This window comes from Mustela putorius, unplaced genomic scaffold (assembly GCF_011764305.1).
Source record: "Mustela putorius furo isolate JIRA1106 unplaced genomic scaffold, ASM1176430v1.1 tig00000196_pilon_pilon_pilon, whole genome shotgun sequence".
Classification (NCBI taxonomy): Eukaryota; Metazoa; Chordata; class Mammalia; order Carnivora; family Mustelidae; genus Mustela; species Mustela putorius.
The window spans coordinates 2,297,762-2,324,065 of NW_025421310.1; the positions used below are offsets into that span (position 1 = coordinate 2,297,762).

The window sequence follows — 26,304 nt, forward strand, 5'->3', positions numbered from 1 at the left end:
GCTGCGAGGCCTGGTATGCGGCCTCTCCAGTTCATCCACCATGGGCTGAAGTCTCTCTTCTCTCTCCCTAGCCACTCAGTGGGGACACATCATTTCAGAGAACAGGACAGGGTGACAATTAGCATCCAAGGCCCCAGAGGAACAGAGCTGGGAGGTGTGTGGCCAGATACTGCTCCCACCCAAAACTACTCTATCATTGTCTCTCTGAAGGCTCATCTGGGGTCAGCCTTTTCTGCTGCCTTAAGCCCAGCAGAAAGATGAGAGGACCAGAAGCCGAGCAAAACCCCTTTTCCTCACTGAACGTCCACACAGTTCTAAGAGTCCCACACTCAACAGAAGGAGAGCTCATTGTAGTGAGCACAGGCACAGGAACACTCAGGGGCCTGGCTTCCTCAAGGACTTCCACTAAGAAACTTGGTACACTTTCCTCCAAAGGACCCAGAACACAAAAAAATGAGAATTCATCAAGGCTTTTAAAGCCATGTATTTGAGAAGTTCACTGGAAATAATAAATTATTTGCTGACAAAAAACCATTTGAGGAATATAATGAAATGGGAAAATTCAGGCTATTGCAACTTCAACACAAGCAAAGGGAGCCATCAGGAAGCCCTCTCCCCAGCCAAGTGCTGAGTCCCTGGAGCTCCCAACCACCGTCCCCACCACCACCCCTTGGGGCCTCTCTTCTCCTTGAAAAGCTCTCGATAGCAGCTGGTGATGTAGACTCTGAGGCTGTACTCCAGGTTGGGGTCACTGTCACTAATGATCTGCAGGCCAGCATCCAAGCATGCCAAAACCACGGCCAAGTGCCTGGCCATGAGCCGCCGAAAGACAGGTGAGATGTCCTCACCCTCCTCTCCAGCAGTATGCTCCTGCTCTAGTCCCATCAGTTCCTTGCTGGACAGGTCTGTGCTGGGGCTCTGCAGCAGCTCCACCACATCTGCCTGTCACCTGTCTGAAACCCATACTGTGGGCCAGTGCCGTGATGTCCCTTAGGGTCTGCAGTAGAGTGTCCCCGTGCAGCTTGCCGGCATCCCGCCAATGCGCTCAGGCCGCGGCTTCCTTCGCCTACCCAGTGTCGATGGCGGACCTGCTCCTAGGACTCAGAGATGTCGTAGACAGTGTCTAGAATGCTGTATTCTTGCCAGATGTCAAGGTCACTGAGTGCTGGTGGTCCCTGCCTCACACCCGCAACACCAACAGGCGGAAGACCCTGCGCAGGCAACAGGCCTTGAAGGTGGCAACAGCGTCCTGGTTCATGGGCCAGACAAGGGCCCTGGTTTTCTTGGGCATGTACCCCACATACACGTGTTCCGAAAGGTCATCCAGGCTCCCAGGGTGGCCAGGGGCACTGTCCAGGATGAGCAGTGCTTTGTGCGGGAGGCCATAATGGGCACAGTACCTCTCTATGGCTGGCCGGAAGTGCACAAACCACTCTTGGAAGAGGCTCATGGTCACCCAGACTCCCTTGTGTGAGCGCCATGCCACAGGCAGGTTGGGCTTGGGGCAGCCCTTGAGGGTATGCAGGTTCTCTGAGGGGTACACCAGCAGTGGCTTCGGCTGGAAGTCGCCAGCCACATTGCCAACAAGCAGCAGCATCAGAGCTCGGGCAGCTTTGCATCCCGGCTGACTTCTCCTCCAGAGAAAGAAGCATCCTAGCAGGCAGTTGCTTCCAGAGAAGTCCAGTCTCATCCATGCTGAACAACAGCCAGGGTGTGCAGCCGCCCTCCCAGATCACTCTTCGCAACAGGGCGGGCTACCTGCACACAACTGCCGCAGTCGTGCCCACAGCCTCGCCACCCACTCCACATTGTCCATCACCAGACTGCAGCTGCGTGTCAATCTGGGCCGCCTGCAGGTTGGCCGACCAGACACTCAGTCGGATCTTCTCCTTGTTGTCAAGAATGGTAGCCACAGTGGAGGTGGACAGTCCCAGCACCTCCCCTATTCTACTAAGCTTCTCTCTGGCTTCAAAGCACTGCCAACACCTCAAGCTGAGGGTTGACAGCCTTGCAGTCCCACTTGGTGCCTTGGCACAGGGTTGCACTGGGTGGCATCTCCAGAGCGATCTTCCAGCCAGAGTGGTCTGAAGACCACCTTGACCAGTGGAGGAGGCTCCATCTGCATCACCCTCTACAAACACAGCTAAAGAATATGCATGTTCCCGCCCTGGGCCTGCCGATTTCAATGCCACTGCTGCCCTGGCTCTGACCTGCTATAAAATGGGGAAAAGACATTGACTGGTGAGAAATGAGACAGGCTTGGATGAAACCTGTTAAAGACCATTGATAAATCTCCCTCATTTGGCCACAGAACTCACGTCCCACTGGATGAATTCCAGCCCCAGTGGACTAAATGAACTTCAGCCTCAGTAATGCAGCAAGCCTCTGAAAACCCACTCCCACTTTACAACAATACCTCCCAATGGCCATACTGTTTGAAGTCACCTACTTCAGCCCCAGGTCCAACGTAACACAATATACAAGCTGATGTCAAACCAAAGGCAGAAATCAAAAATTCACAGGTTGGGGGAGAAGTGCCTCAAAACATTGTGGCTGGGTACAGGAATTTATAACAATTGCTCATAAAACTGAACTCTGAGTTTTCAGGCAGCTGAGGAGGAAAACAAGAAGCTGTCCAGTTACAAGAAAACACATTTTCATGGCTCTGAGCTTGCAATGACCCTGATCAATGTAATTAAGGATAGCAACTCAGTTTTTTCTTTGTGTTGTTTTGTCTGTTTTGCTAGAGGTAACAGCTGACCTTTCAACAACACAGAATTAGGGGACACTACCCCCCCAACCAAGCAGTTCAAGATCCACTTATAACTCTTGACTACTAATAACTTACTGATGACTGGAAGGCTTACTGATAACATAAGCAGTCAATTAACACATACTTCATATATTATATGTATTATATACTGTATTTTTACAATAAAGCTAGAAAAAATAAAATGTTATTAAAAGCACAAAGAAGGGGCGCCTGGGTGGCTCAGTGGGTTAAGCCGCTGCCTTCGGCTCAGGTCATGATCTCAGGGTCCTGGGATCGAGTCCCACATCGGGCTCTCTGCTCAGCAGGGAGCCTGCTTCTCTCTCTCTCTCTCTCTCTGCCTGCCTCTCCATCTACTTGTGATTTCTCTCTGTCAAATAAATAAATAAAATTTAAAAAATAAATAAATAAATAAAAGCACAAAGAAAATACATTACGGGTGCCTGGGTGGCTCGATCCTGGGAACAAGCCCCGCACTGGGTTCCCTACTCAGTGGAGAGCCTGCTTCTCCTCCTGCCCTTCACCCCACTCATTCTCTTTTGCTCTCGCTCTCACTCTCTCTCAAATAAATAATCTTTTAAAAGGAAAAAATACATTACAGTATTATATTTATTAAAAAAAAAAAAATCCAGGGTGCCTGGGTGGCTGTCAGTTAAGTGTCTGCCTTCAGCTCAGGTGATATTCCCAGGGTCCAGGGTCCTGGGATGGAGTCCCACATCAGGCTCCCTGCTCAGTGGGGAGTCTGCTTCTCCCTTTGCCTCTGACCCTGCTTGGGTGCTCTCTCTCTCTCTCTCTCTCACTCTCTCTCAAATAAATAAAATCTTCAAAAAAAAAAAATCCATATACAAGTGGACTCATAAAGTTCAAGCCCGTGCTATTTAAGGATCAACCGTACATGGACATGGTGAAATAACCCAAACAGGCCCCTGCAGAACCGGGGAGGGTCCCAGAGGCAGCCAGGGAAGCCTAATTCCTGCATATCCTTCCACAAGGCAGACCATGCACCCTGTTTTAGAAAAAGCATTTCTCGGAGCTCAACTTTGTACTACTTTCTCAATGGAATTTCACAGTGAAGCACCCTGGTTATTCCCCCAAGAGTTCCCAACATACCACTAACTCACAGAAAACATCTGCTGAGCCCACCTTGGGTAGATCTGGACAGGGAAACTATAAGAGTTCCCATGCTTTGCAGTCTCTCAGGAAGCTCCAAGAATGACAGTCAAGGGGCAGAGAGGGCCAGGGTGTGGCCCACTCACCTGACAGGAGACCCTGGCCACGCATGCTCCTTGCCTGATCTGCCCTCCTTCCCATGTATGCTCAGTCAACGTCTATAAGCAATTCCCTCTCTCCTCCTGGGGAAGTCCCTGCGTTACCCGCTGGGACCACAAACATTCAAGTACCCTGTGACACAAAGGGGGAGTGGTAGGCAAGATGTGGCATCTATGACTTTGGAGGACTCATAGCTCACCTGAGCTCCATCCGTGAAGGGTTTGGCCAGCTCTGCAGGTCTCCAGACCACTGGTCCTCAGGACAGGCCTCAGCCCGTGCTGAGGGGAAAGGAGAAGGTTAGTGTCCTAAGCCCCACCCTAAGGGCACAGGGGTCAGGCACCCAGGCCAATCAATCAGTCAGGCAGTTAGCATGTACCTCAGTGCTGGTCTGGGCTTCTGGGCTGGATGAGACAAGGGCCTGCCCTCCAAATCCCACAGAACACCCTGCCCTGGCCCGCATGCAGCTCCCACTTTGGTCCACATACACACACATACCTCAGGAGTACACCCAGAGCCCCTGAAACCCAAGTCACTGAAATGCCAAGGAAAGGACCATGAGAACCTTCCTCTGGCTGCAGCAAGAAATTCAGTAAAGGATTGACTCAGCAGGCCTGGGTTGTCCAAACCCTACACGTTCCAAAAGTTTGGTGCTTGACCTGCTCCTAAGAGGTAACCTCTAAGCCCTTGGATATTCTGCCTGTTAAAGGTGTCTTTGTTTACCTCAGGACTTGGGCCAAAGCAGATAGTTCATGCTAACAGTGTGACTTACAGTGGTGACCACGGGTCACAGGGTACCAGTTTGACCTCTGGGAGCAGTTGAGATTTGAGTAACTGAAGTCAGTATGCTCCATGCTTATATGACTGACCCTCAATAAAAACCCTTCCCACCAGAGCTCAGGTAAGCATCCCTGATTGCTACATTGTCACATAGCATTGCTGTGAGAATTAAGCAGTGTCCACACGACTACCCTGGCAAACGACATGGAAGCTCACAGCCACTGTCTCCCAGACTATACACCTTTTCCCACCACTGATTTTAATATGTATCTTTTCACTGTAACCAACCATTATGAGTATAACGACCTTGCTGAAATCTGTGACTCCTTCCAGCAAATCATTAAGTCTAAGGGTGGTCTTAGGGAATCCCCCCACACACACACACCCTCGAGGCCACTTGCTACTGAGGAAACTGTCCCCACGTCTGGCTGGCTGTAAGCCAGCCTCAACCCCCCTCCCCATCTCTGCCCTCAAGAAAACACCTGGCACTGGGAACTTGGTTAAGAGAAGAGCGAGCCCACCCACACAAGTGTACAGTAACTCAAGCTAGACCGGATAAAGGTAGGAGAGTTGCTCCTGAGGTTAGGGGGCATGGACATGCCACGTTTCAGTGACCTGAGAGAACCCCCCAGCACCCAAGCAGAAGTGCAAGCAGGAACTAGCAGAGGGTGAGTGCCCAGGGAGAGTCTGAGCAAGTGAAGGATGCCATCTGCCAGGCACCAGCAAAAGTGATGGGGTGGGGGGGGGGGGAGACTGGAAGGGCAGATGGAAGCTAGGGTCAGCTCTACTGCAGCCAGCCTGGGCCAGGCACAGGGATAGGAATTTTGGAGGCAAGGCTTTCCAGCAACAGCTATCCCTGTAGCTGGAAGGCCTTCCTTCCCCCATGGCAGACTCCTACCAACTTTGAGAGGCTCAGCTCAAACATGATGTGGGAAACAAGAGCAGAAGAAAAATTATAAAATGTCCTTATCCATTCACAAGCCCTTGAAACAGACACAGTGACATTCCTCTAGGGACTCAACTGCCTCCACCTTAACACTTTGCAAAGGGTAAAGGGCAATTATAGCCTGATGAGCCCCCTACCCTCAACCAGGACTCTATAAATCTATTTTAACAATTCCTTTGGAAACTTTACCTCTAACCCCTCCAAGGTACATGTTGACAATCATTCCCAAGCATATGGCCCACTGATACACATCTAAGGGTCTCACAACAAAGGTTTTATTACTGGTAATGAATCACCTTTTTCCCAACAATAACCAGCCCCTCAAGGTCCTGGAAACCTTGCCTCCAAAATTCCTCAGAGACTTAGGCCAACCCTGATCCCCTCCCAACTTGCATGCATATAATGGACCACTCCTCACAACCCCTGGGCAGCAGCTCTTTCTGCCCATGGCTTCTGTTCCCGTGCCTTAATAAACCACCATTTTGGGGCGCCTGGGTGGCTCAGGTCATGATCTCCAGGTCCTGAGATCTAGCCCCGCACTGGGCTCTCTGCTCAGCAGGGAGCCTGCTTCCCTTCCTCTCTCTCTGCCTGCCTCCCTGCCTGCTTGTGATCTATCTGTCAAATGGGGGGGGGGGGGACAACTTAAAAATCTTTTTAAAAAAATAAAAAATAAACCACCATTTTGCACCAAAGACATCTCAAGAATTCTTCCTGGGTCATTGGCTCTGGACCTCACCCCACCGAACCTCACCTATATTCTAAGGCTTCACCAAACCAATTAGTCAAGATCCAAAAATGGCAGTGGGAAACAGGAAGTAATCCGCCACAGTCCTCACACAACACGATCCCGCTGTTAATACTTTAGAACAACCCAGGCGCCTGGGTGGCTCGGTGGGTTAAAGCCTCTGCCTTCAGCTGGGGTCATGATCCTGGGATCCCGGGATCCCGGGATCCCGGGATCCTGGGATCAAGCCCTGCATTGGGCTCTCTGCTCGGCAGGGAGCCTGCCTCCCCCTCTCTCTGTGCCTGCCTCTCTGCCTACTTGTGATTTCTGTCTGTCAAATAAATAAATAAAATCTTAAAAAAAAAAAAAACAACTTTAGAACAACCTCTGCGGAGCATGTGTGCGGGCGCGCAGGGAGAAGCTACAGTTACAAATGTCCAGAAATGGGTCCTGAAACACAAGTTCCCAGTGGGCATGATGTGAGCAATAACTGGAGGACGTCCGCTTTTTCTTCAAGAATCTCCACCTGCTGTCTGACCTTCTTCGGCAACCGCTACTTGCTACCACGGCCTTCACGAACCAACAGGCTGTTTCCACCGCCAGCGCCTGTTCTCAGACGGGGCGGGGCGGCCGGGGCTCCCCAGACACACACACCCAACAGCCCACCACCGGGCTCCGCACCGCGAGGCGCCCCAGGAGGTGATGGCTACAACACAACACTCGGCACAACACTGGGGTGGCCGGAGCGCTCGTTCTGGGAGGACGCACAAGGAGTGGCAGCAGAGAGGAAACAGAAGCTGGGGCTGTGGCCATCCTAAGACTCCCCACAGGAAGGGAGCCCAGCTCTGAAGGAGCACCTCGGGCAGGAAGCCCGGGAAACTCGGCTCCGGGGGACAGCGGCGCCCAGCCGCGGCTGGAACCCAGCCTAGAACCAATTCCGGGTGCCGTGCGAGGCCTCCGAGCCGCCCTTCCTCAAGGACTAGAAATGGGCAACGCGCCAACGCCCCCGCCGCCCTCCACCAGGCGGCACACCCTGCCCAAAGGCGTTTTCAGCTCTTCTGGCTGCCTAGGTCTTAACTCACCAACCTCCCACCAAGCCACACAGGACGGCCCCGCCGCGCAAGGACCCCGCGCAAGGACCGTGAGACCACCCCGGCTGGGAATCAGAAGTGCCTAGCCCCGCCAATAATTGCTTCGGGCGCCTGTCCCCTTCGCCCCCCGGGTCTAGCTCAGGGAGAGGAGCTGGCTCAGGGAGAGGCTGGGCTGCAGCCAGTGCACTAGGAATTAACCCTGAGGTAATCCAGCTCTTAGAGGAGTGGAGAGTATTTTCCAAAGAGCACCAGAACTGGGAGACCATCACAGTCACAAAAGGCTCAACCTCAAAGGCTAGAGGGAAGCCAAGACAACTAGAGCACAGAAACTCAGGGAGGAAAACGTCTCCAAAAAAGGAAGTGATCCCCAGTATCAAAATCCACAGAGAATCAAAGTGCTCAGGCACAGGGAAGGTACCAGAGACCCGGGTCAACAGAGGCCATGAAGATGGCATGTAAAGTGACAAAAGGTCATGTTGAGAGCAGGAAACCCTCACCTACAGTTGGCAAGGAAGGCTCACAATGGTGTAGGGAGTAAGAAGTCAGGTTTGGAAAATGGGAGAGGCAGGTCTCAGTTCTGGCCTCTGACACAGCTGCCCTGGCAGGCTGTGCAGGGCAAAGACCATACTACAGGATGTGTCCCTGTCATGGGTGGGCACTCCCTGGGCCCTGCAGTTCATCTGCCTATCAGAGAACACCACCCTTCTATTCCCCAAGCCTGGCATCACTACACAAAGAATACAACATGAGCTATGAGAACCCTGGGGAAGAAGTAGCAGTGTCTGACCTCCAGAAACAAAACATCGTTACAGAGAGATCATGTGAGGTTAAGCCCAAGCCCCAAATCATACAGGACAGCCAGAGGTCTGACCTTCATGACCTGTGCCCTTAGCCACCTCCTCACCCTCTGTGGGCCCCATGTGGGACAAGGGCAGGTTTCCTGCCAAATCCCTTGGTGCCACTGCCATGGGCCCTCCTGAGGATGCACCTGCCCGGGCCTGTCGCCTCTTTTCCCGGTGCAGCTCCCGGAGGCGGGCAAGGGCACAGTGGACATCCCGAGACACCCGGAGGCTGCGTTCCCGGTTTGGATCGTTCTCCAGGAGGACCCGTAAACCAGCAGCAAAGTGTGACAGGGCCTGGCCCAGGTGCTCAGGGCTCAGAGCACCCACATCAGTATCTTCAGTCCCCACACCCACTACAGCCTCTGTGAAATCTGGCTCTCGTTTTCCGGACACCGAGCCTTTCCCTGCCTGCCATGGCAACCCAGAGCCACAAATGTCCCCACCATCATCTGCATCCTGGGGGAGGCCATGGGGTGGGGTCTCCCCATGGGCCTGCAAGAGGTTGGCAACATCGGCCTCGGCTGCATCTCCAAGGCCCACATGGCTGGCTAGTGCGACAATGCTGCGGCGGAGCTGAGGCACAGTCTCCAGCTCAGGAGCGCCAGGAGGCACACACTCAGGCCACAGCTTCCTCCAAGCACTGTTCATGGTGGCGGGCTGCAACTCTGCCCAGGCTCTGGCTATATTGTCTACAGCAGTCACAACAGTATAGCTGCGCCAGAACTCCCGCACGGAGGGTCGGTCTTCACCAGATGTCTCCTGGACCAGCTGGCTAAGCATACGGCGCAGGTAATAGGCCTTGAATGTGGCAATGATACCCTGGTTCATGGGCTGGATCAGGGCTGATGTGTTCTTGGGCAGGAACTCAACTCGCACATGGGGTGAGAGGCCACCCAGGTGAGCAGGGTGGCAGGGTGCGCCGTCCAAGACCAACAGGGCACGGTGTGGGAGGCCGTGGCTGGCACAGTAGCTCTCCACAGCAGGACAGAAGCAGCTAGTAAACCACTCCTGGAAGATGCTGGGTGTCAGCCAGTCGTTGCGGTTAGAGCGCCAGACCACCGGAAGGCTGGCCTTGGAGCAGCCCTTGAGGGCACGTGGGTTCTCTGAGGGGTACACCAGCAGCGGCTTCAGCTTGAAATCACCAGCTGCATTGCCACCAAGCAGCAGGGTCAGGTGGTCCTTAGAGGCCTTGAGGCCAGGCCCAGCTGCCCCTTCCAGGGCCAACAACATGCGCTCTGGGAGCCGCTTCCAGAACAGGCCAGTCTCATCCACATTGAACACCTGGCGTGGTGAGTAGCAGCCCTCCTCTAGAATGGTGCGCAGCACTGGGGGGTAGTGGGCAGCAGCCTGGGTGTCAGCCACAGATGGCTCATCTGTCAAAAGCACATTGTGGCGAGCCTTGAATCGGGCAAACCAGCCATTACTGGCCCCAAAGGTCTCAGCCCGAGTGCCATTACCCTGCTCATGCTGCAGCTGCACGAAGAGCCGTCGGGCCTTGTCCTGGATAAGCAGCGTGCTGATAGGCAGGTTCTGTCGCTTTTGCTCCTCGATCCAGAGGCTCAGCAAGCGTTCCATATGGCCCATCACCACACCCCGGCAGCGGGTCAGCTGTGTGGCACTTACCGGTGTGGCTGCCTGAGAATTGGCCCGGATCTTGTCCTTGTTGACACGGATCGAGGCAACAGTAGAAGTGGCCAGCCCTAAGGCCCGGGCAATCTGAGTCAGCTTCTCGCCTTCCTCAAACCTCCGAAGCACCTCTAATTTCACATGCAAGGTGATGGACTTTCGGTCCCGCTTGGCAGTGTGGCAGAGGCCAATCCCACCGAGGGATGCCTTCCCCGACACTTGCAGCCGGGGAGTTGTCTTCATTCCGCCTCCCTGGAACACACACCTTGATGAGGTCTCTCCCCAGTGCCTATCCACAGTTGCTACCAGTGTGCCCACGATGGCAGCCCCTTGGCCTCTCCTGCCATACCTGCCTCTGCCTGTAAGACAAGGACACATTGGCATTAATGTGTAAGTACATGGAAGTGCCAACCACCAGCTGGCCCTCCCATGTTCTGACAAAGAGCACCCAGCCCTGCTGACCACTGCCTCAGAGGCATGCCCAATCCCTTCTTTTCCTACTGCTGAAAACAATGCACACTCAATTCCATCCATTCTTTGCATCTAGAGTAGCCTGTCACTTAGTTTTAGCTTATGAGATCAAGACAAGTCGGCTAGGAGACTTTGCTCTCTTCCCCCAGCAAACCTCCTGCAACCACGATACAGATTAGAAACCCACTTGCCACACACCGATGAGCAAACAAGCTACCCATTTCCATGCTTCCCACCCAAAGACATCAAACATCAGTGTGGGGCTGAATAATGGCTCCTTAGGACGTCCAAGTACTAATCCTTATGAGTAAATTACCTAATGGGGGGGGGGGCACCTGGGTGGCACAGTGGGTTAAGCCTCTGCCTTCAGCTCAGGTCACGATCTCTTATGGGATCCAGCTCCACATCAGGCTCTCTGCTCAGCAAGGAGCCTGCTTCCCCACCCTCCCCCATGAACTCTGCCAAATAAATAAATAAAATCTTTTTTAAAATTACCTAATATGGCAAAAGGGACACTGTGAGTGTGATTAAGACAATAATCTTGAGATCAGGTGATTATCCTGGCTTATTTAAATGGACCCTAAATGTAATCAGAGGGCTCCTTGCAAGAGGAGGCAAAAGATTTCATTCAGAAAGCGGCAATGTGACCACTAAAGCCTAGAGCCTCCAGAAGGAAACAGCCCTGCTGGTAACTTGATTTTAGCCCACTGAGACCCAACTCAGATTTCCGACCTCCAAGATAATACATTTGTGTTTTATTATTATTATTATTATTATTATTATTTTATTTGTTTGACAGAGATCACGAGTAGGCAGAGAGGCAGACAGGGGGTGGGGGGGTAGCAGGTTCCCTGCTGAGCAGAGGACCCCGGGATCATGACCCGAGCCGAAGGCAGAGGCTTTAACCCACTGAGCCACCCAGGCGCCCCACATTTGTGTTATTTTATTTTATTTTTTTTTAATATTTTATTTATTTATTTGACAGAGAGAGGTCACAGTAGGAGAGAGAAAGGAAAGAGATCACAGAGAGAGAGGAAGGGAAGCAGGCCCCCTGCTGAGCAGAGAGCCCGATGTGGGACTCAATCCCAGGACACTGAGATCTTGTCCTGAGCCGAAGGCAGCGGCTTAACCTACTGAGCCACCCAGGCGCCCCATTTGTGTTATTTTCAACCACTCTTTTTTCAGTAATAGGTTACAGCAGTCATAGAAAACTAATACAGGAGGAAACCAATGTAATTCGTGCCACCCCAGAGAATATCTGGGGATAGAGGAGGAAGGTGGTTCTCCACACAGCAGCCACAAAGATTCAGTAAGCACTAAGATCCTGTCCCCACTCTGCTCAGCGCTCTCCCAATTCTGAGTAAAACCCACAATCCTCACCAGATTCCTCAAGCACTTCAACGCCTCCTCCTTTACCTGGCTCGCTCCTACCCACATCCTTGGGGCAGACTAAGGGTGCTCCTGTTTCCTTCCGCCCAGGGCTCAGGCTCTTCACTGTTATCTGCATAGCTTGTTCCCTCTCCTACAAATCTCTGCTCAAATATAACCTAATCAAAAAGGCCCTCCCTACATACATTTTATTATACATCTGTCACATGCTGCCCAAAGGCAGGAGTTGTGTCGGCTGAGCTCTCTTGTGTCTCCAGGCCCAGGAATAGTGCATTCAGAAGGCGCTTGATGATGAAATTATTAAACTTCAAATACGTTATTATTAATTTTAAAGTACATTGGTGGGAAACAGTTTTCATCTTGTCTCTACTGCATTATGAGCCACGTGAAAGTAGCGCCTGATCAGTTAAAGAAAAAAAAAATTTTTTTTGAAGGCGCGCCTGTCAAAGCATAAACAAATGAGTGAAGGTCTCTTTTCACAGCGCCTACGGCAGCTGTCGGTATCACATCAATTCTTTCAGAGACTCGTGGACCGCGCATCTTGAAACAAGATGGCATAGGCCCAGGACCCTGGAGCCTGGGAGGCAGGGAAAGGTGGGTGGGCATGGGAAAGGCTCCTCTTGCCTGGAAGCCGTCCCCGAATTCTGAAACCCTCACGTTCCTCTGTTCTTCCTCCAACATCCACGCCTTCCTCTGCTCACCCACGATTCTAAATTAATTCACCCGTATGTTCATTCATCCATTCCCTCCCTCCCGCGCTCAAGAGGAAGTCTCCAAGCGGGCAGCCCGGGGAGGCTCGCGGCCCGACATCTGGGTGGGAGAGAGGGTTTGTCCCCGTGAGACTACAATTCCCATAGAGCAGCGGGGCTGCCGGAAGCACCGATTGGCCCCCACCCCGCGCTCGTCCCGGACTGAAAGTGCCAAGGCCTCTCCGTTCTCTTCCCGCCGCTCGGGACCAAGAGAAACACACAACCCGCGCACAACCCGCGCCACTGCCACCGAAACCCGGGCCCCCGCGCAGCCGACCGCCCTCACCTCCGGACCGCGACGTGGGCCGGCTGCTTCAGCTGGTCCGCTGGGGGTGCGACTCTTCCCTGTGTCCTGCCTTACAGGGCCCCTTTCCTGAGGCAGCCGAGCTCAACCTCCATGTTCTCGGCGGAGGCGGAAGATTGCCGGGGACTGTCGGGATTGGAGGAGTCGGCGTGGGGCCCGCCCCTGACGGCGCGCGGAACCCTGCGCCAGGCGCTCCCAGGACCGCCGGGAAATGTAGTTCGGAGACGAGGACGCTGCGCCTAGAGGCCAGCAGGGGGCGGCAGAAGCTGCCTCTGCCCAAAGCTGGCTTTCTGCCTCATTTCTCTCTAATTTTTCCCTCCCACGACTTTCTGTGTCTTTCCAACATCCTCCCTACTTCCTTCCATTTCCAGCTCTGTTTTTTCTTTTCTCTTTCTCTTTTCTCGGTTTGTCCCCCATCCTGGAGAATTAATTCTGCTCAGACTGTCAACTTAAAAATAAACTCAGTGCGCATGGAAGAGTTAATTACCTCGGGGAGGAAACTCGCAGGATAGCACAGGCAGTTCCAGGAAGATGAGAAAGAACAAGAAGGGTGAAAGAAATGAGGAGCACTTGGGGGTCGCGGGCCCGGGTGTCTCAGTTCCCGCTCAGTGCCCTGGGGGTAATACAACTCTAACCCCAAGCATGTGCGGCCTGGATCCCAATCAAAAGGTACTTCAGAGGGAAAGAATTCCTTCATTTAGGGAGTCAGATGAGCCCAAGCTGGCTTGGTAGACAATGCTGGGAAACACAGAGAGGGCTCCCAATCACCTTTTTTTGTCCTACTGATAGGGTACGTGATCAAAGAAGCCAGACTGATACAAAGCAAAGGTCAAGCAAAGCTTTATTTCGCGCCAAGCACACAGAATCAAACCGGCCGTTTGGGGCCACCTCTTACAGAGCCTCACAGACTAACCTTTATATAGCAAAAGCCATATGGTTGAGCCTGGCCACACACAGGTAGCCCATGAGATTGTAACACACAGAGAAAGTTGAATAGTCCTGCTAGGTCACACACGGGTGGCCAATTGAATTACAATTCACCCTATAGTAGCTATTTGAACTAGCCTTGGTCAGAATTGGCACCCAAGGGGCGCCTGGGTGGCTCAGTGGGTTAAAGCCTCTGCCTTCGGCTTGGGTCATGATCTCAGGGTCCTGGGATCGAGCCCCACATCAGGCTCTCTCTCAGTGGGGAGCTGCTTCCTCCTCTCTCTCTGCCTGCCTCTCTGCCTACTTGTGATCTGTCAAACAAATAAATAAAATCTTTAAAAAAAAAAAAAAAAGAATTGACACCCAAAAGACAGGGCCCACATTCTTTCGGGAGATAGTGATTGGATGTCTCCACGTGGCCGGACTCATCCTTGCATTCGGGCTCTGTTATCTCCACCTGACCTGACCTGCCCTTATATTTGAGCTCTGTTATCACGGACTGGTAGACCATATGTTGTTAGTGCATAAACAAAAAAATGACTATTTAATCCGAGATGGAATCGCTCAGGCTAAGTAGGCCCTTACACTACTGTTCAGTTCGGGTGAGTTTTCCTAAAAGTCGACCTCCAGCTCCCTCCTTGCTGTCCCCCTTCTCTAGGTCTTCGCAAAACTCTCCACCCATCTTTGCTGTCTCTCAAATGCCTGCCCTTTCTCTCCCCTTGCCTCTGTGCACCCGTCCCTTGAATCTCGATAGCTGCACATCTTGTCTTTGTGAATCTCCTTCCAGATCGATCCCTTCCTGACCCTCCGCCTTGCTAACTTCTCGGACATCCTGTCCACCCGGCCTGACTCTTGGATCCTCTGGCTTCTTATCTCATTCTCTAGGTCTCTGAGAGTAGAAACCCCTCTCTGTTGATCTTTCCTCTCAGGGTCTCCTTCCCTGGATCTGTTCAGTTGCTTTCACTGTCTCTCCTCCCAGATCTCTCTGCTCCTGAGCCCTACAGGCTCTGGGCCTCTCCCGCCCCTAAGTCTTTGTGTCAGCCTCTCCTCACCTCTCCTCATCGGCTTTCCTACTCCAGGCGGCACCCCCAGCCCCATCCCACCTCACTTCTCCCTCCGCCCCACCTCAGAAGCCCTCCGCGTCCCCACCCGGTTACCATGGCGCATCCTAGCCCCGCCCCCCTGTTCCCAGGCACAAAGGAACGCCGCGGGGCGCTGGCGCACACGGAGGGCCCAGCCGACTACACTTCCCAGAAAGCACCCGGCCGAGCCTCTTCGCCATTTACAGTCCGGCTGGGAGCTGCAGGAGGCGCCCCCTTTTTCGGCGAACAGTTGCCATGGAGACATGGGCTGACGGCGTCCTAGTGAGAGCGGTGATTGGTGCAGCCCCCTGCTAATCCCTGGAAGGCCCGTAAAGAACTGAGGAAAACGTGGTGGGGGGCATGCGCGGTTGGGAAGACGGCGATGCTGTCCGTTGCCGCCTGAGAAGCCCGCGCAAGTAGACGGGGCATGGACGCCTGGATCTGAGGGGGCGAGCGAGGGAAGAGGCGGCCGGGCGTGTGATCTGGTCGTTGCGAACAACGCTACCCCGGGGAACGGGAGGAGGGTGGGAAAGGAGGCGAGTGTGGGGGAAGGGCAAGGTGGCACTCGGGCTGATGCGTGGAGCATTCTGGGAGACAGAGTCCGGCCGGGGAGGGGGAAGTCAGCGAGTGCGCATGCTTTGTGAGCGCGGAGCGGCCCGCTGAGCGTGGAGGTGAGGGCGGGGACCTCTCAGCGTGGGAGGCTGGGGCGGGGACCCGGGTGGAGACCGCGGACTCTCGGATTCCGGCTGCCCGGCGGGACCCGGAGCGCGGAGCAGACTTCTAGGCGCTCCTCCGGCGAGCCGGGCGCTGTCGCGCGATGCTCTTCAATCGCAGTGCACTGCCACCGCGACAAGGTCTCGGAGCCCCCCCCCCGGTTGCCATGGCAGCAATAAACCAGCCGGGGGAGGGGGAAGGCGGGGGGCTCTCTAAAGTGGAGGTTGCCCTCCAGGATTTCTGGTAAATGTAGTTAAGGAAGCTTCGCAGTGGCTGGCTGGCTTAAAAATGGTCCAACTTTCTCCCAGGGTTGCAGGATGGCCTGGAACCTTGAGGATCGGAATTTTGACCCACGGGATCCGGCGGCCTTGGAAGTCGAATCTACTCACTTAATAAACTCAGATTTCTTCACAAAGTCCGCACATTACTCCCAGCTGCAAAGAGAGCAGCAATGGCGAGGGAAGGGGGGGCAGCCCCACTTACGGGGGACGGTAAAGATGGGGAAACTGAGGTTCACAGAAACTAGCCAAGGTTATGTAACAAATAGGCAAGATCAGAATCTCCGATCTTGCTTGCAGGCATCTGGTCCAGTTGTCTTGGGGCCTTTGTGAGCCCCCTGTTAAGATCCCATCACCTCCTAACCCTGCCTAAATCAGGGAGCTGAAGTGATGGTGGGGCATTACATGGTGTGATAACTTGGGCCGGTTCAGAGGATGGGACTGAATGGAGGGAGAGGGATGCTGCCTGGAAGTGTGGCCAGAGTTGACCTTGTCCATGTGTGGGAGTGGGAAAGGCTGCCGTGTGGAACCAAGCTGAGAAGAGAATGGTCAAGAGAGACTAGATGGGAGAGTGGGTGGTGCAATGATGGGGTGGTGTTCTGGATGGTGTGGGGGGAGGGGAGCTGGAGTGTTTCTTTTTTTTTTTAAAGATTTTATTTATTTATTTGACAGAGATCACAAGTAGGCAGAGAGGCAGGCAGAGAGAGAGAAGGGGGAAGCAGGCTCCCTGCGGAGCAGAGAGCCCGATGTGGGGCTCGATCCCAGGACCCTGAGATCATGACCTGAGCCGAAGGCAGAGGCTTTAACCCACTGAGCCACCCAGGCGCCCCGAGCTGGAGTGTTTCTTATGGCCATGTGGTGAATACTGCAGATGTCATTTACTTGGCAGTGGGAGATCCACACATCAGGGATGGCGTGGTGCATGTAGAAGGGCAGGGGTGGGGTGGGGGGGATGCCTTCATATCCCTAAGAAGCACCCTGTGTTTGGAACAGGGGAATGCCAGGGACTGTGTATAAGTCCCAGCTAGAGACCAGAGAGACAGGTGCCTGGCATGTGACCACCTCTCTGTGCCTCAATTATCATATCTGCCTTCCATTCAGTACAGGTCTGAGGATGGAACAACGAAGCATACAGTAGTCGCTCAATAAGCATTTATTGCCACTGTTTGTCCTCGCAGTAGCCTCATCCTCTTCCTCTCCTAGGGAAAGACATTATCTTCGGAGCCCCAGCCCAGTCTTTCCAATGAGGCCCGCAGCACTGGGCTCCCCAGGTCACACAGCCCTGGAAGATGAGGGGCCTGTCATGGTGAAGCTGGAGGACTCTGAGGAGGAGGGTGAGGCTGCCCCATGGGATGCCGGCCCAGAGGCTGCACGCCAGCGTTTTCGACACTTCCACTATGAGGAGGCACTGGGTCCCCAAGAGGCCCTGGCCCAACTCCGGGAGCTGTGCCGCCAGTGGCTGCAGCCCGAGGTGCACTCCAAGGAGCAGATGCTGGAGCTGCTGGTACTGGAGCAGTTCCTGTGTGCACTGCCCCCCGAGATCCAGGCCCGTGTGGAGGGACAGCGGCCAGGCAGCCCTGAGGAGGCAGCTGCCCTAGTCGAGGGGCTACGCCAAGAGCCAGAAGGCCCCCGGAGATGGGTGAGTCGGTGGCCCTGAGCCAGGATCCAGGCTGGAACAGTATCCAGCTGTGCCTCCCCCTGGCAGGTGCCATGCTCAACCAAACACCTGTTCCTTGTGATTTGAAGTAGTCACTTGCATCAGACCTTGTATGGGAGTAGACAGGCTTCCAGGGCCAGCCTCACCCGCCCACCACTATATCGCCTGGAGTCATGGACATGGGAGGGGATGCAAGGTGGAGAGAGAGGGAGACCACTGAGCATTCATAGGTGTAAGCAACAGGAGAGCAACTGCAGGTGGTTCCTTTACCCCTGACTCAGTGCTGGGGGGAATGTAGGTCCTTAGAGAGCCTAGTGGGTCAGGACCTGGGGTCCTTTGATGAGGTAGATGCCTATGAACCCACTGCTTGTGCCCAGCTAAACTCTCCGCATGGGTCCCTAATGGTGAGGGGCACCTTCCCAGGTCACAGTCCAAGTGCAGGGTCAGGAAGTGCTATCAGAGAAGATGGAGCCCTCCAACTTGCAGCCCCTCCTTCAAACCAAGCCTCAGACTCCAGAACATGGGCCTAGGACACCATCTGAAGCTACGCAGGAGTTACCATTGGGCCTTCGGGTGAAAGAGGAACCCACGGTTACAGATGACCCAGGTGAGGGTGGGCAAGGCATGCATGGCCCAAAGCCTGATGGAGTAGACCAGGGGAGCCTGGCCCCCGAAAGATCACTGCTGGCTGGAACTATTCATATGCACTGGTGTCCCCCACCGCACCCCCATCCTGCCTAGCCAGTTGACATCACTGGTCCTCTCATGCCAAATCTGACTGCCACAGCTATGTTTCTGTGCTCTCCCTTAACATGAAGTAGGCTGTTGGGGTTCTGGGGTGGGGAGGCATGTGGGGTGCACTCCCAAGGAGATCCATTGGGAAACAATAGCTGGTCTCTGGGGAGCAGGTGGCAGGCTTGAATATAGGTGGTAGTGGCTGAGGGAGGACCCCAGAATGCTGGGAGGCAGCCCCTCTCTGTATTACTTCTTCCAGATCTGTACCAGAGCTGGACACCCACACTCCCTCATTCCTGTGTGGACCCTAGTACAGTGCTCCCATCCACCCTTGCTGGCCATCCTGCCCAGGGCTCATACAGGGGTCTGTGTCCTGAGCCTGTCTCATCCTGCTACAGCTTCTCCTGTGGCCTTCCAGGGGGTTCTGCCTTACTCTAGCCCCCAGTCTGGATTCCAGCATCTGGCATACCAGATCCAGGGCAGTGGGGTGGGGACACCCTTGGGCCACCTGACCCCAACTTTCCTCTACAGAGCTTCTGGATTCTGGGCCTCTAGCCAATCCCCAGGAGGCCACCTCCACCTTCCTGCCTGAAGAGACCCAGGTGAGCCCATACAGGCCATCCTCCCTGTCTGGGGACCCTCAGTGGGTGGAGATCAGGTGGGTCCCTTCCTTAGCCTAGCTGGGCATAGATGAGCAGTGACCACTGTGGTTTCAGGGCTGTGAAATAGTGCTGGACCAGGCCTCTCCTCACAGCGAAACTGGACTTGAGGGGCCTTCATGGAGGGAGCATCCTGGGGTCCTGTGGCAGGAGGAAGCTGGAGGCATCTTCCCTCCAGGTGAGTGAGACTGGGCATGGTGGGGCTGGGCCCTCTGCATGGGCAGCACCACATTTCACCTATCCCACTCCTGGCCCTACTCAGGTTGCCCTCTCAGTCCAACATGTTCAAGCTCCTCCATTCTGTGGACTGTTTCTTGCAGCATATAATCTGTGCTCTCCCCTGGCATGGAGTAGGCTGTTGGAGTTTCCATCAAACTCTCTGCTGAGTTCAGGTTCCCTCCAGCTGCTGCTTCCCACCATAGTAAAACCTGAGAGCAGGGCCTGTATTCCCCATACCCCCAACCTCTCCCATCCCTGGCATCCTAGATGGCCCACAGAGTCTGGGTTTGCCCCCACTAACTGGGTAACAGGGGAGGGAGGGTCTGGATCTGCCAATGACAGCAGGTTAGTAGTCAGTGGGTGGGCAGAGGGATCTTGACACAGGATGTGGATGGAGCAGTACAAAAAGGAGGCCAGAAGCCCCTGCTGTCCACCTCAGCTATACTGCTCTCAGTCAGCCATCATCCAGTCTCTCTGCCTCTTCTTCCTTGTTTGCTGGACTGCTCCTCTTCCTTGGTTTACTCCCTTGTTCTGGTGGACCTTCTTGGGAACCGTGATAAAAAGTTCTTGATAAACCGTGATAAAAAGATAAAAAGTTCTGAGATGCTATATCTCTTAAAACACTTACCTAACATTCTATATTAGGCTAGTGGGGCTACATGAAGAACTCTTTTTACTAATTCAGTTTCAAAGTTTTTTCATCGTCTTTGTTGGTAAACCCTTTCGGTTTGAAATCTATCCCTCTCAATTGTGGGAAACTGGCTTGAATTACTTCTCTGATTTCCTTTCTCTCCACTGTTTTGTTCCCTTGTTTCTGGAATGTGTGTTCTTTGGCTATATTGCTTCCTCAGTGTGGTCTCACAGCCTCAACCCAGCCTTTTGCCAAAATGAGAGAAGAGATCCAGGAATTAAAGCTACATCAATGCCCACTATCTACTCAGAATTCTGTGCTGAGAGTGTCCAGGGCTGGTCCATGCAGTAGTTCTATATAGCCACGCCAGCATGCTTGGTGGCCTCGCCCCTTCATGTCCATGGCCAGAGCTACCTGGTACCTCTAATCCCAAACTTTTCGAGTCTTCTTCAGGGTCAGATTGATTTTATTTCTCAAACAAGGCACGTCAAACCAAAGTGCTGCCGCCTGTCACCTCTGATCCCCATTTCTCTCGTGTTGGCTCCATTTCCAGCCTCCCTCAGACCCACCCACTTGAGTGTATTTGTAGAAACCATCATCACTATTGCAAGGCCACCTGTCCCATATGTGTTCTGCAGCCCTTCCAGAAAGGCAACTTTTGCAAACTTAAGTCAGGCCTGGAAAGCTTATCCCCATCTTCTAAATCTTCCTCATACTAGGTTCTGCCTCACTGGCTAGTTTCAGGTCCCTCTAGTTCACCCTATTTACCATGGGCTGGAATGGGTCCAGGCACAGCTCTCTTGGTATGACTGAGTGGATCCCATTGTGCAATGCAGGGTTTGCCCTCCACATGGACAGCGTCTCTGCTGGCCCAGGCACTGTGAGCCCCCACCTCCACATCCCGTGGGACCTCGGCATGGCCAGCCTCACAGACCAACTCCGGTCGCCCTCCCATGAAAGTGGCTTCTCACATGCACTTGTGCTCCCCAGTGGCCCCGGAGGTGAGCAGAACCCCACGAACGAGGGTCCTCACCAGCTCCTGGGCCCCATACTGGCCACTGGCCGCTGGCGTACACCCAGGACGGAAGGCCAGGGACGGGGTCGCCCCAGCACAGGCCCCGGGGTGGCGCGGGGTGGCTGCTGCGACGTGTGTGGGAAGGTGTTCAGCCAACGCAGCAACCTACTGAGGCACCAGAAGATACACACAGGAGAGCGGCCATTCGTGTGCAGCGAGTGCGGCCGAAGCTTCAGCAGAAGCTCGCACCTTCTGCGTCATCAACTCACGCACACTGAGGAGTGGCCGTTTGTGTGCGGCGACTGTGGTCAGGGCTTCGTGCGCAGCGTGCGCCTGGAGGAGCACCGGCGAGTGCACACGGGCGAGCAGCCCTTCCACTGCGCAGAGTGCGGCCAGAGCTTCCGGCAGCGCTCCAACCTGCTGCAGCACCAGCGCATACATGGCGACCCCCCTGGCCCGGGCGCTGCGCCCCCCACGTCTCCCGGTGCCCCGGAGCCCCCAGGCCCCTTCCCCTGCAGCGAGTGCCGTGAGAGCTTCGCGCGGCGAGCCATGCTCCTGGAACACCAGGCAGTGCACACGGGCGACAAATCCTTTGGCTGCGTGGAGTGTGGGGAGCGTTTCGGCCACCGCTCTGTGCTGCTGCAGCACCGGCGAGTCCACAGTGGAGAGCGGCCCTTTGCCTGTGCGGAGTGCGGCCAGAGCTTCCGCCAGCGCTCCAACCTCACGCAGCACCGGCGCATCCACACGGGCGAGCGGCCCTTCGCCTGCACGGAGTGTGGCAAGGCTTTCCGCCAGCGGCCCACGCTCACACAGCACCTGCGCGTGCATACCGGTGAGAAGCCCTTCGCCTGCCCGGAGTGTGGCCAGCGCTTCAGCCAGCGTCTGAAGCTCACGCGCCACCAGCGGACGCACACTGGGGAGAAACCCTACCACTGCACCGAGTGTGGCCTGGGCTTCACGCAGGTGTCACGGCTCACCGAGCACCAGCGGATCCATACCGGGGAGCGGCCCTTCGCCTGCCCTGACTGCGGCCAGAGCTTCCGGCAGCACGCCAACCTCACGCAGCACCGGCGCATCCACACGGGCGAGCGGCCCTACGCATGCCCGGAGTGCGGTAAGGCCTTCCGCCAGCGGCCCACGCTGACGCAGCACTTGCGCACCCACCGGCGGGAGAAGCCCTTTGCCTGCCAGGATTGCGGCCGCCGCTTCCACCAGAGCACCAAGCTCATCCAGCACCAGCGCATCCACAGTGCGGAGTAACAGCACTCACTGTACCCCTTCTCTGCGTCTCCGCTTCTGGCCTCTGGTTGCGGGGGAGGGTCTTCGCCCCGAACACTAACCTCAGAGTGTTGCTGTGAGGCCTCTGATCAAGTCTGGATACAGACGGGCCCACTCAGGACCTGGCGCCTAGTACGTGCTCAATAAATAGTAGATGGACCGTGGGTCTGGAAATCTACACATTCAGTGCCTCCCGACCTGCGCAGGTCCCTCATCCCCCCACCATCTACCACTTCGGCAACCATGCAGTCTCTGAGAGCCATGGACTCCTAAAAGCCCCTCCCAAGGGCTATGGATGTGGCTTGTACCGTGGCTCCCGTAGTTTGCCATGACAGCTTCAACCCGTACAACCATGGGCCAAGCCAACTGCCAGGTGAGAACTGGCCCAGTTTTCCCCTGCCAGCCAAGATCATCAAGAGCAGTACAAGTAGCAAACTGGTGCCCAGAAGGCCAGAGCTGGGGATCTGTCTATAAAACTTTAACCTTAGGAAGCTATTTCTTAGGCATAAAAGCTAGAAGGTTTTATCTGGAAATCTAGATTCTTTCATGCATGTTAACTTCTATGCTGAGGTTAGGTTCCCCTTAGGATACCCCAGCCTGTCCAGAAATCAAAGTCCACTGGAGGTCCCAGGCCAGTTCTCTATCCCCCTAGTGATCATTCACATTCTGTGGGCCACAGCTGCCCCCAACCCTGGCCAGGTGTGCAACCCCCAAGGGCTCCCCAACACTGGGTGGTGGTCCCTATGAAGAATGTGTTCAGCAGCAAGTCACAGGAAGCACAGCTGTCAGCAGCTTACATAAAAGTGTGGATGCTGCCAGTGCAGGTTCGGTGGCTTGCACACTGGGCTGGCATCTCTGGAACCTTCTGGACTTTTCACATGCCATTGCTTCTTGCCCTAATTATCTTTCCCTTCCATCCAAATTGTGCAGACTCTTGACCTAGTGCACCCCCCACAAAACCCCAACCTGGGGGCCAAAAGTGGGATGAGAAGCAGTGCCAAAGGAAAGATCTTCATGTATCGGGATCTGGCTTGGGACATAAACTCTACTCTGGGCAGGTGTCAGCCTGCCCTTGGAGGGGTTCTAAGAACAACCTTTTGAGGCTCATGTGTCTAAGCTTCTTCCAGGGATACAGCTGGACTTTGCTACAAGACTGGGGTCCTGAAATCAGGGAAAGAAGCCAGCCTCAGTCAGAAGCTTCTAGTAGCTATCCCAAAGAAGGTGTGTTCCCTACCTCTTTTCCTCCCCCACTCCACCCCTCTCTCTACCACCCCCCTGACCAACCCCCAGCCAGGACCAGGGCCACTCTGGCATCTACATCTGGCAAAGTCAACAACTCCCCATGTGGCACCGTTGGGAGGTGGGGGGAGTTGTTGACTTTGCCAGATGCAGCCTGGGCCCTAGGCCAATACTTCTGTCCTCTTAACCACAAACAGAACTCTTAAGGACCATGATCTGGGATATACTAATCAGAGGGGTAGAAAGCAGTCACTGGGTCCCTAGGTGGAGGCTAGGAGTCAGATTAAGGAAGGCGCACAAATACTGAGGTAGCTAGTGTTGTGAGGTTGAGTATTGCCGAACTTTATAAATCCTGTAACATGGATTTTTTTTCAAGTCCTGTGTGAATTTTATAATCAGAAACAAAGAGGACAAGAAAGCTCACTCTCGTGTTTTGATCATCTTGGTGTTTGAAGAACATGAAGAAAATCTGCACACATGACTACTTAAGAACCTGAAATTACACACAAGAAAAATTATAACACACTTGAAAGTCATAGCGACAACAGGCCAGGGCCCAGTGCCCAAAGTCATAAGTCCACAGACTTGCCTGCTGAGCCAGTCCTCTAAGAAAGAAACATGAAGTGATGGGAGAGTCGCCCATGAAGGGTCATTTCTGCAGTTGGCTGTGGACAGCCCTGCAAGTCAGGCTGGGGGTTGTGAATCCAAGTGCTACCATACTATCAGCAGGGCTGAGGGCTTGGACAGAATGACCACTTGGCCTCACTCGGCCAGAACCACAGAAGGAAGGCAGGAGAGGAACCCCTAAGACAACGAGTCACCTGGGGAAGCTACAACAGTGCCCAACCAGCCTGTCCCTGGATCATCTGTACCTGAGCCCATACAATTTGCTCCCAAGCACACCCTCCCCATGCCACATCCATCCAGTTATTCTTACCCCCAACCCCAAGCTTCCCAAATCTGTCCAATTCTCTCCAACCCCCAGCACTGCTCTGATCTCAGCCACCCATCTCCAGCCTGGAGGCCCACAGCACTCAGCCTCCCTTCCCTGCCCACTCCTGCCACTCATTTCCAAAACAGACCCTTGCTTCTCAGTGAACGGTTCCAGAGGCTATGTTGACACACCAGGTGCACTCACACCCTCACTCTTCACCTGTCATATGCTGCCCAATTCCTCCAGGTGCCAGTCCCAGCGTCCCTCTGGAACTTTGATATGCGGAGCCCTATGCTGTGTCCCAAGAGGATGCAGGCCCAAGGGGTACGGCACACTCACCGCTCGACACCTGTACCATGAGAGTAACAAGGAAAACAAGGGTGCACCACTTCCAACCCAAAACCCTGTCTCAGCTCAGCCATCCCCTCCTCCCTGGCCCAGGCCCCATGGCTCTGCATTTTCTTGCATGGCTAAGTCTTCCCCCACTGATGGTGGGAAAGCCATGAGGTCAGAGACCACAAGAGTCTAGCTTTAACTAGTGGAGCAAGCACACCTCTCCAAGAAACCAATACCCTATCCTCAGATGGGCCTTCAACTGATGGCCTCAGAAACAGACCTGAGGATGGACACATGGTTTAGGCTGACCCACAGGCAACACCCTTGAGACTTTGGCTGCAAACTGAATGGTCATCAACCCTCACCTGGCGATGGTCCGTACAAGGGCAGGAAAACCAGAATGGCTGAGAAGAACAGGAAGAGATAGTGGGAGAGGAAGATGGGAGTCCGGAGGGGCCCCCCGAGTCCCATGACCAGCCATGTCTGGAGCCTAAGAACGCTGGGATGATTGCAACGTCAGCCCCAAACTTGGGCTGTTGGCTAAGCGTCCTCGTCCTTGTCCTGGCACCTCACCAGCAACTCGGCGCTCGAGCCAAGAAAGGATGCTGGGAATGTGAGGCTGGGATAACGGAACAACCAGAGGCACAAAAGGGGTGTCTGGGATGGTGGTACTGAGAAGCGAAGGGCCTAAAGAGGGAGCAGTCCGAGGAGCCCAGGGACGTCCACGGTACCCGAAAACCCACAAGGCGGGAACTCTAAGGAAGGAGGCTGGGGCCAGCCCAAGACCCGAAAGGTGGAGGTGGACACCAGGTCGGGTCTGAGGAGGCGCTGGGGGTGAGCGGGCATCAGGGCGACTCCCCTGAGGCGAAGCCGAGAGGAGCCCGGGAGCACCCCTGCCTGACGGGACCGCCAAGTCTACTTCCCCAGGGCTCTGGGCGATGACGACAGGTCGCCTCCGAGACCAAAGGGGACGCGCAGCGCGGACCGCACGCGGCGCAGCTCCGACCCAGAGTTCCCACCCACCCGGCCCCCAGCCGCGCAGCTCACCCGCCCGACGGCTTCCGCGGCGACCGCCGGAAGTCCCCGCGCCGGCCCGCTCCGCTTCCTCCCGCCCTCCGAAGCCCGCTACGCAGGGTGTGATTGGAGCGGAGGCGGGCCGCACGGGCGGCGGAAGGTCGCAGGGCGTCCCCGCGGGAACTCGGGCCCGGCTCCGAGAGGGCCCCCGCCCCACGTCCTAGCCAGTGTCCACGCGTGTCAACCCCCGAAGTGCTTACCACTCTCTAGCACGATACACGTTTTATTTGCTAGTTTACCTCAGCCAGAATCTCCGCGCGTGCGTGGCGTTTGCGATGAGACACCGAGGGCGCCCGACCCCGCCCTCTTTGGGCAAAGCCTATGGCCTCGACCGGGCTCCGGCCCGCCGTGATCACCCTGCCACTGTGACCTCCTGGGGCAAGGCCTCGTAAGACCCACCTACGCTGCAGTCTGCACAAGCGGACTGCGAACCGAGGGACCTGCACCTGCCCTACTTAAAGATGGCGGCGGCACCGCCCATGCGTGGACCCGCGAGCGTCCCCGGAAATTACCGCGGGACGCCCTGCACGAACGGAAATACCCGAGCCCAGCCGAACAAGTCCGAATA

The 26,304-nt window shown here is 55.0% G+C and overlaps 2 protein-coding genes across 13 annotated transcripts; one reads left to right on the forward strand and one right to left on the reverse strand.

Moving 5' to 3' along the window:
• Positions 1–454: 454 nt before the first annotated feature.
• On the reverse strand, positions 455–26,209 carry LOC101684347 (tigger transposable element-derived protein 1-like). Of its 4 annotated transcripts, none has more exons than XM_013049991.2 (4): positions 12,941–13,092; positions 8,863–10,404; positions 4,239–4,317; positions 455–2,210 (listed from the first exon to the last, which is right to left on the reverse strand). In XM_013049991.2, the coding sequence occupies exons 2-4, from the start codon at positions 10,286–10,288 to the stop codon at positions 2,183–2,185; spliced, it is 1,533 nt and encodes a 510-aa protein (XP_012905445.1). In that variant the 5' UTR covers positions 10,289–10,404; positions 12,941–13,092; the 3' UTR covers positions 455–2,182. The 4 variants fall into 4 exon arrangements, with proteins under 4 accessions (XP_012905445.1, XP_004780490.1, XP_044933244.1 ...); XM_004780433.3 differs by having other exon boundaries at positions 455–2,213; XM_045077309.1 differs by lacking the exons at positions 455–2,210; positions 4,239–4,317; positions 12,941–13,092 and adding an exon at positions 25,976–26,209 and having other exon boundaries at positions 6,763–10,404.
• Positions 15,108–22,317, forward strand: MZF1 (myeloid zinc finger 1). 9 transcript variants are annotated; one of them, XM_013049994.2, is made up of 7 exons: positions 15,108–15,821; positions 15,990–16,172; positions 17,163–17,598; positions 18,040–18,223; positions 18,883–18,953; positions 19,068–19,188; positions 20,697–22,317. In XM_013049994.2, the coding sequence occupies exons 3-7, from the start codon at positions 17,203–17,205 to the stop codon at positions 22,133–22,135; spliced, it is 2,211 nt and encodes a 736-aa protein (XP_012905448.1). In that variant the 5' UTR covers positions 15,108–15,821; positions 15,990–16,172; positions 17,163–17,202; the 3' UTR covers positions 22,136–22,317. The 9 variants fall into 9 exon arrangements, with proteins under 9 accessions (XP_012905448.1, XP_012905449.1, XP_012905447.1 ...); XM_013049995.2 differs by having other exon boundaries at positions 15,108–15,638; XM_013049993.2 differs by having other exon boundaries at positions 15,108–16,172.
• Positions 26,210–26,304: the final 95 nt, after the last annotated feature.

What these genes read in the sequence shown, in the direction of transcription:
- MZF1 (XM_004780434.3), top strand. An exon ending in CAGAAGGCCCCCGGAGATGG is followed by an intron (nt 17,599 to 18,039) that starts GTGAGTCGGTGG and finishes GCACCTTCCCAG; the next exon opens with GTCACAGTCCAAGTGCAGGG. An exon ending in CACGGTTACAGATGACCCAG is followed by an intron (nt 18,224 to 18,882) that starts GTGAGGGTGGGC and finishes TTTCCTCTACAG; the next exon opens with AGCTTCTGGATTCTGGGCCT.
- LOC101684347 (XM_045077309.1), bottom strand. Translation starts at nt 10,288, where the DNA reads ATGAAGACAACTCCCCGGCTGCAAGTGTCGGGGAAGGCATCCCTCGGT.